This window comes from Oryzias melastigma, linkage group LG3, assembly GCF_002922805.2.
Source record: "Oryzias melastigma strain HK-1 linkage group LG3, ASM292280v2, whole genome shotgun sequence".
NCBI lineage: Eukaryota > Metazoa > Chordata > Actinopteri > Beloniformes > Adrianichthyidae > Oryzias > Oryzias melastigma.
Genome location: NC_050514.1, coordinates 11,530,735 through 11,542,824, shown reverse-complemented (window position 1 = coordinate 11,542,824; position 12,090 = coordinate 11,530,735). Strand labels below are relative to the sequence as shown.

The 12,090-nt window shown below is 41.0% G+C and overlaps 1 protein-coding gene across 5 annotated transcripts in view; it reads left to right on the top strand.

Moving 5' to 3' along the window:
- The window catches only part of nhsb (Nance-Horan syndrome b (congenital cataracts and dental anomalies)), a 54,419-nt gene extending 43,670 nt beyond the window's left edge, over window positions 1-10,749 (top strand). For 4 of the 5 annotated variants that reach the window (XM_024295861.2, XM_024295860.2, XM_036209631.1 and 1 more), the window contains 5 exons: window positions 505-636; window positions 776-928; window positions 1,208-4,384; window positions 5,931-6,051; window positions 7,669-10,749. In XM_024295861.2, the coding sequence (XP_024151629.1) occupies window positions 505-636; window positions 776-928; window positions 1,208-4,384; window positions 5,931-6,051; window positions 7,669-8,302 (4,217 nt within the window). In that variant the 3' untranslated portion in view covers window positions 8,303-10,749. The remainder of the gene's footprint in view (window positions 1-504; window positions 637-775; window positions 929-1,207; window positions 4,385-5,930; window positions 6,052-7,668) is intronic. The other variant, XM_024295862.2, reaches the window with a different exon arrangement.
- Window positions 10,750-12,090: the final 1,341 nt, after the last annotated feature.

Below are 12,090 nucleotides of genomic sequence, written 5' to 3'. Positions count from 1 at the left end.
AAAAAAAGTTCTGTAAGCAGAAATGTCTTGTTGATGCCAGATGAGAATGACCAGATTGGTTATAGCCGATAGAAAGGCAACAGGAACTCAAATAACCACTTGTTAACAACCGAGGTCTGCAGAAGAGCATCTCTGAATGCAGAACACGTCCAACCTTCAGGCAAATGGACTACAGCAGCAGTAGAACACACCGGGTGCAACTCATATCAACTAAGAACAGGAAACTGAGGCTACAATTCATACAGGATCACCAAAACTGGACATAGAAGATTGGAAAAACATTGTCTGGTCTGATGAGTCTCATTTTCTGTAGTGACATTCAGATAGTCAGAATTTGATGTCAACGGCAAGAGTTAATGGGTCCATCCTTCCGTGTATCAACGGTTCAGGTTGTGTGATGATGTGGTAGCTCTTTCTTGGCTTACTTTGGGTAAGGTGTACCTAATAAAGTGTAGAGTGTAGTTCTTAAGGCTGTGTCTAAGGGCTTCTTTGTTCTTAATGCAGGAGTTGGCTTCGATAGAGAGGCCAGTGCCCGCTGCAGTCTGGTCCACTCTCAGTCAGTTCTTCAGAGGAGACGAAAGCTTAGGAGGAGGAAGACGATCACTGGAATACCTAAACGAGTACAACAGGACATGGGTAGGTTGTACAAAAATGTGTAAACACTGAAACAAATTTAAAAAAGCATTCTACTTGAGTATTATGCAAAATTCTATGATCTGAACAGAACATTTTGCCATTGAATTAAAAAACAAACATGTTATCCTTTTGCTTACAGACTCAGATGAATCCCCTGTTGCAAAGGAGCGCACAGTGATTATCCACGCCAACCCGCATCAACTCTCCCTCTGTCAGGAAGACATCTCAATAGGTGGCCGTCTTCATCACACTCGTGACTCTGGGTGCCAGACAGATGATTTTCTCATAGCATGTACGTTATTAAGAATAGATAAGTATTATTCAACCAAGCTCATTTCTAAGTGTAGCAGTCCCATAGTTGAGCTTTAGATTAGGATAGGGGATCATTAAATAGTTCACATTCTTCCTACTGGGGTAAACACTTGTTGGTTGTTTTTGTTGCAAATCTGTCTTAGGATGTGTGTGTTAGTATGTTTTAATCATTAACCCTGATGGACTTTGGTCCACTCATATGTACATTAAAAATGTCTTCCTGTGTTCCCCCTTTTTGTTTTCTGCCTTCTCTTTTCAGGGACAGCTGCTCCTTCCAGACGGCGTATCAGAGCCCAGCGAGGCCATCAGGGAATCCCTGCCTCTCTGTCCCATTCAACGGGAAACATTTCCTCCTTGGGTGACCAGTCAGACTCTACATACACTTCAGCCTCTGCACATGGGGGGCGCTTACGCTCACGCAGCCTTCCACGAGAGGGTGGCCGTCTAATAGACAGCGATGATGATGACGATGATGACAATTACGATGACGATGATGATGATGAAGAACTGTCACCTTATGAAGCAGAAGACTTTATTCCATCTGGGCCTAGCCCAAGAATGAAGATGATGTTGATGAAAGAGGAAGAAGAGAGCACTGATGATCAGGCGGCTCCTGAGCCGCTGCAGATTGGAAGCCTAAAACGGTTGCAGCGATCGGGTGACAGAGACAGAGGGTGTGGGGGAGGAGGGAGCCCAGAGCACGGCTGGATGGAGAGGGGCCGTTCTCGCCTGCCCCGGAAAGCTGACATGGGTAGCTGTGAAATCTCCTCCAGTTCTGATACTTTCAGCAGTCCCATTCACTCTGTGTCCACTACAGGAGTTTTAGGCAGCCATGTGGACCACAAGGAAGACCATCAGTCATCCAGTGGTAACTGGAGTGGTTCCAGCTCCACATGTCCATCACAAACATCTGAGACTATCCCCCCACCTTCCTCTCCACCCCTGACAGGGTCATCCCACTGTGATTCTGAGTTATCACTGAACACCGTGCCCAATGCCATTGATGAGGGTTTCTCACTTGATCCCTCGTACCACACTGACCTCAGACCCCAGGGCCAGGGCCACAGATCCAGCTCGTTTACATCCTCGGCCACAGACCAGCTTGATGATGCAGGGGTCAGTACAGCCAGTGAGGGGGAGTGGACATATCCTGCAGAGCAAGACCAGGTTGACCCGGACCAAGACTCTGATCAGACTCACATCTTGACTCCAAGCCACAGGATAGTTCAGGAGTATAGTTTGAAACAACATCTGGACAATGAAAATTCTTTTAACGACAAAGCAAACAGTATGGAAAAAGAGCCTGGATCTCAATACCCATCTGATCCACAGTGCTTCTACTCATCCACTGTCAATTTTGGAGAAAGTGATCAGAGCTTCAGAGGATACATGTATAACTATGCAGACCCAGGGACTGATTGTGGTCAGTCCAACATAATTGCAGCACCTTTGTCCCATGGAGTTTACCCCCAGCCGACACCTGAGTTCAGAGCAGGCACTATGACTTTAGGGAGGACTTTTCGTCCACTCAGGAAACTGAAGGTCAAACCTCCACCACCCAAGCGAACTTCCTCGTTGAGGGAAAGCAGTAGTAGGGTTGATATTGGAACAGACACGCAAGCAGATCAGAATCTACCAAAGATGGTATGTGAACAAGAACTTAATCTGTCTTCCACAGACATGAAGCTGGAATTGGAGCTGGAGCTTGGAGGCGTCCCAGAGCCATTACAGTCATCATGTTTAGTGGCAGAGCCAATGGGAACATGGGGCATGGGACTGAGCCAAACCATGGACCTTGTAGAACCAATGTCCTTCAGTTCTGCAGATACACACTCATTTAAAGATGATGGTGCAGTGCAGTCTGACTATGCAGACCTGTGGCTTCACAACAGTGAGCTGAAATCCAGTAATGGTGAGCATACATCAATGTCCAACTCCAGTACAGCTACTGGAACTACTGTCATGGATTGTATGAAGTCTCCAGATAGCTCGTCCTCTTCAACAGACACACAGATCCAGCCAATTGCCCAGCCTACAGAGACCAAGGCAACTAGTCCAACCATTCAACCTGGAGACTTCAAACTTGGATCACCTGAGAAATTAGCTGGTCTTGCCTCACCATCAAGTGGCTATTCCAGCCAATCTGAGACCCCTACGTCAACTTTGCCCTCCTCTTCAGCAGCCTTCTTCCCAGGTCCACTGTCTCCCTCAACTGGTAAGCGAAAGCCCAAAGTGCCAGAAAGGAAGTCTTCGCTCTCTTCCTTACAACACTTCCCTAGAGATGTAGCTGCCATTTCATCTTGCTATAAGAGAGACCCAGACTTTCCACCACCACCGTCTCAACTTGACCTCAATGTTCTCCATGGTAGCTATGTCAGACACACATTATCTCATCGGACTCATCACGTGCACACACTTCATCATAGCAAACACAGAGCGAATGCTTTAACCACTGCAACAAAGACGTTGACTCCAGACACAGCAAATAGCAACCTACTGCCAAGTTCAAGTTTTGTCACAGAAATACCCAGCTCAAATCTTTTGGCACCACCTGCTCCTCGTTCAGTGGAGCATCATTTGAGTAACCAGTCTAAAGATCAACAGAATACTTCATCAATTCGACAAGAAACAGCACTAGAGACTGTGACAAGACCCAAATGTCCTCCCATTGGTTCCACTTTGGCTCCTCCACCTGTTAACACAAGGCCTCTCCCACCGCGCAGACCACCTCCTAGACCCCCATGCCATTATCACACTTCCTCTCCTGAACATTCCCAACCCCCTCCACCTGGCCGCCACCCTGATGGACCTCCTTCCTATGAAAGCCTGCTTCTTAGACAAGACCGCTATGGACCTGGAACATTCTGGGCTATGACAGCCTTCAGGACTCGGATAGATCCCCCATCAGATCTCTCTGAGGACAGCTCACCTCTACATAGACCAGTACCACGTGCTCCTCACCCTTCACCAGTGGATCTACACACTCATATCCACGCTCACACAGAGTTTAGGGGGCTTAACCATTCATCAAATGCACACTCTGAGTTTAGGATATTAGGGGAGCGCTCATTCTCACAAGATGAGGATGAAGATGAAGAAGAAGATGAGGAAGAAGAGGAACAAGTAAAAGAACCACCAAGAGCTTCATGCTCTAGAGTGAGCATGCGATCTGATCATCCTCCACCTCCAGCATATGAATTTGCTGGGGGCTCTCACTCAGACTCAGGGCCATGGGCTAGTCCAGTCAAAGTGCCTGATAACACAATAGAGACATTGCATCCTAACATAATCTGCAATGCAAAGAGAAAAGGACATGAGCTGCAGGACATGGAGGAGCAAATGATATCAGGTGCAACCAGAAGTGCCCATCAGCAACATCCACTGGAGAGTAAAGATGACTCTACCACCCCTGACACAGAGGACTACTTCAGTAAAGGTAAACACTCACCTGGTCTACTGGAAAAAATACTCACATACTCAAATCTCATTTATTTACAGTGAAGTCATCTAACAAAGAATGTCTTCCCCTGTTTTGTTAACAAGGTTTGACAAATTCACCTGTCTCTAAAGAGAGACAAACACTTTGACACATTGTCTTTCTCAGTAAGACTTTATTTTCAAATATGCTTTGCGTCACTAAAAATACAAGAAGCAGTCAGCTAATTAACTCTACATTGCCAATTTTTTAGCTTACCGGTAAAACAGTCTCATTCTATTGCAATAACAGCTAAACTGAGTTGAGATGGTAGAGTTACTAAATGTTTTAAAAAATAAACCTGCAAATCTATGCTACTCTAATATAGGTTAAGGTGCAGTAATCTAACGCAACTGGTTAACGTGAGAAATGTTTGTTGGCCCTTTCAAAATCTTGAAGCACTAAGGGCTCTGTCTAACCTAATTCTTTTCAACTTTCATGTCATATGTGCTTTTTTGTCTGGAGTGTGTCTTCCCAATCATATTCCTAGAGTAATTGTGAAGGACAGCAATTTACTTGACGGAGAGGGAGTAAACTCCAAAAACCTAACTGATCCATTTTTTCTGACTGATCCATTTTGGGGGCTGCATAGTGAGAAGTGGTTAGCACTCCCCCCTCACAGCAAGAAGGGCTAGTTCAAATCCCGGCTGGGATGTTCTGTGTGGAGTTTGCATGTTCACACTCCGCATAACTGGATTTTCTCCGGGCACTCCAGCTTCCTTCCACAGTCCAAAAACATGCTTCATAGGTTAATTGGTTTCTCTAAATTTTCCTAGGTCTGTGTGTGGAAGTGATTGTGTAGCCCTTCAACAGACTGGCGACCTGTCCAGGGTGTACCCCAACTTCACCCAATAGTTACCAGAACACGCTCTGACAACCCCATGACCCTATAAGGGATATGGATAGATGGATGGATGGATGGATGATCAGTTTTGGATAAAAAAAATTGAGATTTATTTTTTTGAGTTCCCAGAAAAAGGTTTGAACTGGAAACCACAGACCATGAAAATGCCACTAAAAACATGGAAACAAGCTGGGAACTGTATTCACGTAGTCCAGCAAAATCAACATGCATAGAAAATGTGTAATAGAAAATGTGTACTAGAACTATAAAGACATTAATCACTGACTGAAAATATATATGTTTGTCCTTCCAGACTGATAGCAAACAATTGAGCTTTCTAATTATTTGTTACAGAACTTTGTCCTTTTTGACATAGCATGCACCTAGAATCCACAAACCGTATAAACTCCAAAGTATGCTTTTAAAATGGTGGCCTCACTTTTACACTTTTAGTTTTCCTGTTGCTCACTGAGGAATTTCATCAATTAATTTTTTAGATTAAAAATACTTGAAAACAGTTATGTCCCAAAACAATTCTTAGTTCTACAATACAAAAAGAGGTTATGTAGTCTTTGTCACTAAACAAAAAGGGTTTTGAGAATCAACTTCACTGAGTATATTCAATGATCAGATGAGATGTAATCCGGGTTCTGTTTGCTGCAGATTCCACACCCAGTGATAATTCACTCTCCCCTCTGATGGATGACAAAGTGGATGACGACATCATCATTACATCACCCAATAAGAGCCGAACAACTGAGGATCTGTTTGCCATGATACACAGGTGAGTCTTCTACTCCTATTTTTCTAAATTATGGGCAGATTGCTTAGCTGGTCACAAAGTTCATAATTTTCCACCTCATTTGTAAAATGAGAATTCTAAATAAAAATAAATAAATAAATAAATAAAAAATAGTTACCCTCACATGCATCTGACCTCCAGAAACTATTAGCCTATTTTCCGGATTGCCAATGAATGGCACATTTTTTGAACTCACTGAATGTCATTTTTAAGGCACTAGCGAGACAAGAGTCAAAGTTATGCCTGTCAGTCTGTCAGACTTTAGTACCCTCCCTGGACTAACAGAAACAGGAGAAAACTTACACTAAAGAAAATGGCAGTTCACCCCTACTGCTTCACCTAACAAAACCAACACTAAACACAGAACGCAGAGTGGGACTTAAACCAAAATACCAAAGAAAAACTACAGAGTGCGCACAAATCAAACAGGTGGAGAAGATCACTGCGCTGGAGTGGAGACAGGTTGCAGCCCAGGTCCCTTCCCAGCTCCCTTCCCAGCTCCCTTCCCAGCTCCCTTCCCAGCTCCCTTCCCAGCTCCCTTCCACAAGACCAAAAAGAAAATAAAACCAAATACGGCCACAGCCGTAACAATATCCAAAAACCTTCTAGACTAGAATGTTATTTTCCTCAAACACACCTCAATCAATCTTCATAAAGGGCTGAAAATGACAAATTTTAAAATTAGTTGTGTTAAGGCAGTGAAAAAGTAAAACGACCAGAACAGTGGCCCCTGGGGACTGATGCTGTCCCACATACCGTGCCTGGAAATCAATGGTTTAGTTGAGGTTAAAGGGTCACTAGCTGTTGCACACTTGAGTGCGCAATTTTTTTTACCCCCTGCTTTTTGCCATGGGCTGTAGTCACAACTGTGCTTGGGAACAATTTAGTAGTTTCACTCTCCAATTCAACCCCAAATACTGTGTTTAAGGACGGAGAGCATTGGATTTCATTTTAACCCTTAAACATGGTAGCTTTAGTTCCAGTGATGACATTCTTACGACCACCATAACTCTTTTTACACAATTCATGTAATTCTAGTGAATTCTGAAACAGAGAAAAACGGCCTTGCGCTAGTATGCAACCTTTTACTGTAGTGAAGTGTTTAGCAATCAGCATAAATTGACTGATTCTGGCGAGAAGAAAATCATCTTTGTGCTGTTATGCAGCAGTTTAGTAATGTGTTGTATATTGATGCAAAGCTGTTATGAAAAGTAGTTTTTCTCCACTTCAGAATCATCGGATTTACGTTATATCAAAGGGTGTGTGGTATTTAGGTGTTGTCCGCGACTTCTCTGGTGTTGACTGAGTCTCCATGTCTAATTCTGGATTCAAGGACAGTCTCAAAATCTCAGTGTAGCCCCTCTTCCACTAGACAACAAAAGTGGTTTAGCAGTCAGAGGTACAGTAGAGTTTTAAAGTGGCGACATTTGTGGGTATCTGGCCTTTGCATCTACCTTTCTCTTTCTGTCCTTGAAAACTTTTTTCCTTACGATATGACACATTTGAACTAACTCAGCTCTATTAGTTTTCTATATACCATCTATCTGTATATCTGATACAGGACTATGCTGTATTTTTTTTTCTTTTCTTTTTTTTCAGATCCAAGAGAAAGGTGCTTGGTCGTAAAGATTCAGGAGACCTGAATGTGAAATCTCGTCTTTGCCCTACGGCGCCGGTGAACCCCAGCAATGTCTGCACTGGCATTATTCCTCCAGCCCCTCCGCTCAACTTTCAGGCTAACATAGCCAATGCTGTTGGGTCACAACGAGCCCCCGTGCCAATCTATCGCAGTGCTAAGAAATCCAGTACATCCAATGAGGAGTTCAAACTTCTTTTGCTGAAGAAAGGGAGCAGGTCTGATTCTAGCTACCGCATGTCTGCTATAGAGATCCTGAAGAGTCCTATTACCCCTAAAACACCAGGGGAGTCCTTCCAGGAAGGGCCCATCAAGCACGCTGAGGACTCATCCTCTACTTTCCCAGATCCTCCCATGTCTGGCCTGGATCCAATTCAGATACCGGGTCTTTTTCCTAGGGCCAACTCTGAGAGTTTCACCCCGAAAACCTTGTCTATGTCAGCTGCATCTCGACAAGGTCGTTCTCGGATTCCCCCGGTTGCCAACAGCAGTCGCTACAGCACACGCAGTCGCCTATACACAGCCCCGATGCAAGCCATTTCTGAGGGGGAGACGGAAAACTCAGATGGGAGTCCCCATGATGACAGATCGTCTTAAATCAACCTAACAGATACTGTCAGTTCCAAGACTATAGTTGTAATCACTTTGATAATCTGATGATGGAGTCCTGTATGCTAATACTTGCAAAATACAGAATTGGGTTGTTCCTGAAATGTACTGAGATGTACTAATCTAAAGGCAGACTGTTCACTGCTACTGAATTATAGAAGGATGAAGAGGGGACACGTTGACAAAGTACCTTGGTATTGTACTGTAATAGAAAGGTTGTTCCACCTTAAATGAAAATCTGTTCTTATGTGATTAAGAAAAAAATTCCCAAAAGTGTTGAAAATTCTAACAACAAAAAAAAGATGCGTCTGTTACTGACAAAGTGAGTTTGCATGAGCGAGCATAGACAACTGATATTTTTACTTGTAAAATGAATGGTGTGAAAGAACGGGTGTTACTTGGGGACTGCTTTCCTACTTAAATTAACAAATTTTTATGACATGTAATATTCTTTTAACTTGTGATGCCAGGATTTTCCTGGCCAGACCTTCCAGAGTTTATACTTAGTATTCTCGCCAACAAGCCAGGTCTGTGTCACTGCGGAAACTACTAACAACTCAGCATAAACTTTATATCTATTGTATTTCATCTGAAGACATGGCTTAGAGCGTGTATTAACGGAAGCCCACAAAAAAATGGTACAAAAAAAAACGTGATGCATGTATTTTTGTGAAATTGCGCCTCAGAACATGATGAGAATCCTTCACCATGTTGCATGCCCTGTGTGGAAGTATGCCCCTGGAACCTGGTTTCTATCAACATTTTTGTGGTTCTTTAGTATACCCGTATAATTTAGTTTTCCATTGCATTGCCAGAGATCTTATTTATTTGAGTGTCTAACGAGAAGGAGCAAGGGCTTTCACCTTTTTGTCTAAAGTACAGGTTCATTTTGGACAATCGCACAGTGGCCTTTATCCGACGAAGGTGGTTGAAGGCAAGGCACCTGCACACTGACATGGAGCTGTGCCATGTTCCACCAAAATTCAAACGCAAATCTACTCAAACCCAACATTAAAATCTATTGCTTAGACTTCATAAAGCTTTTATCATCTGCTAACTGTTGTTGCTATGCTTTCTTGAAAAGCTAGTGGCACACTTGATAGCAGATTTAAAAATACCATAGAGTGCAAACGGTAAAAATGCTTTAGAAGGTCTTCAATCGGTTTAACTAGAGGTTTCCCAAAAATTAACCTCATTTTTTTTGCACTTAGTAATTCTTTGAGAATATTCTGTAATTAGAATATATTTCCTATAACAAAAATGCATACATATATTTGTACTAAATATTAGAAAAAAAAGACAAATCTATATAAAAATGAAATGCAGAAATTTTATGGGGAATCAAAAAGTGTAGCAAAACTGAACAGGTCTAACACGGATTTCTTAGCAGTGTGCTGTTCTCTCCATGTTGCCTCTCCTTCATTTGCACAGACCCAGTAGCATCAGACAGGTGAAAGCTCAGTGAAGTGGCTTCTGAACATCTCCTCCAAGAAACCAAATGAATCCAAAATGGATGACAAAATGAAAGCCCCAACGAAAACCCCATAGTACATGTTGATGAACATAGTATTTAATGAAATTTGATTCCACCCAACATAGGGATTGAAGTAATCTAGTGATGTTTGATGGATGTCGCACAGAAATTATTAACAATCTACAGAAGAAACTTATGAGTGGAAGGCTTGAGCAGCCACCTGCCTATCATAGCAAACCATAACACATGCGCTTCTTCGTGTTTGAGACTGTAAGTCAAATAAAACCATTCAATGTATTCTACGAATACCTCAGCAAGCATATTACTGTTTTATTGTAAAAGATAGATAGATAGATAAATAGATAGATAGATAGATAGACACAACAGTTTGATACTCAGCGAATCTCAATTGCAGAACTGACACTGTGTAAGATGGAGAGCGTAAAAAGCTGTGAACTGACTAGAATTTTACATTCATCATGTTTCTGAAACACGCACTCGTTCCTGTCTGTTGTTTTATTTGTTGTGTTTTCTATCGCATGCAATAATTAAAGAGTTAAAAAAAGAAAAAGTAAAGAAGAAAACCACCAAAATCATTATTTTTATCTGCAGGATGTATCCACGAAAAAAGGGTTTCGTATTTTCGTTCAAATGTCGAGTTCAATAGTGTGTTCTATAGATGTAAAAACTGTCTGGCTAATTCTGTTCTGTATAGTTGTGATCACAAACAGGGGTTTATCTTGTACTGTATATCTACTCACTGGACAATCATACGTAGAAGAGACTGTAAAGAAAATTCTATTGAAGCGGTGAGGAGGGAGAATCGGAACATTTTGGTGCTGGACCATCCTAGTCATGCTTTGGAAATAAGAGAAACGTTTTCTACGAAAAACTGCTGGTTGCATTACCTGTGCATATCCGGACAAGCCGCCTTGGACAAAATGTATAAATATAAAAAAAAGATATCAGAAATAAGTGGAACAGATATATTCATAAGAACAAAACATTTGACTTGACCGGAAAGTCATCGTCCTCTTTTAAATCATAGCTGAATATTTTTATTCCCCCAAGTATTGCTACTCAGTATAGTGAATAGAAAAAATACTCCAAAAGTATTTGATACTTTGTTTAGCGTGGTTTTTCCATACTGTACCTGACACTAACACCTTTATTCAGACTGTTTCCTTTTCTTGTATAACAAGTGAATGGAAGATTCAATTGAAACCATTTATTTAAAATGCAGACTGAAAGGCAGTTATAAAACTTACGGCAAGGCCTGGGAACTTAAAAGCAGAAAAATGGCAAACTTTTATAGATTTTACTCCAGGCCAGTGTCCACTGATTGCACTCTGAAGGGAAGTGTGACAACCACCACTCAACATTTATATTCAGAGGTGTACAGTATGGAATATCACTAAACAGACGTTAAAAGATGTGATGGAGCGGGAAAAAAATGTAGACACAAAAAAAATGTACCTATTTCAAAAAAGCTCCATGTTTAAAACTAGCTAGGTCTTAACAGATTTGAATCACTTTTGTATTTTTGTATAAATCTGTAAATATGTTTTTGAAGGAAAATGTTGCAAATTTTTTTCTTTTGTAAAATAAATCAATAAAAGACTAAAAACAAAAATGTTTTTTTTTTTCTCAAGTTTACATGTTTGTTTTTAAGCCTTTGTATGTTTGGGGACTGTTTAACACCTTTAGTCTTGTATTGATTAATTTTATTTTGAGGGAGAGACATTGTACAAAAAAATCCATTATTCTATATAACTAATTTCAACAGTTTACTGAGCTGATACAAACTGTGCATAGAAAGAAGCCAATAAATGTGATTGAAATGAAATTTAAGTCATTTCTGTGTGACAATTGTTTTTTTTTAATAAAGCAAAATTTACTAAGATTTTCATACACTAGGTGGCAGTGTTTCAATGATGTCTGAGGGTATGTAGGTTTCTTTGAAAAATAATGTTTCATATTTTAAAAAAGTTTTGAAGACACTTCTGTGAAGAATTAAATGTAATGTATTCTTTATATACCATTACCTTGACTGACCCATTAACCATAGGTTTAAGTTGTGTTTAATTTTAGTTTCTACAATTTGGTCATTTTTCTACAATTATTTTATATATTTCTTGAAAGGCTTTAAACTTTAGCAAATAAAAACTCATTATGTTCTTGCCGCATTCACACTCACACATCTCCTGCAATAAAATATGAAAGAGAGTTTTATGAAAATGTGTGAAATTTCATACAAATTCCCAATATATTTTTAGCTTTTAGCAACATTGTTCACCTTTAG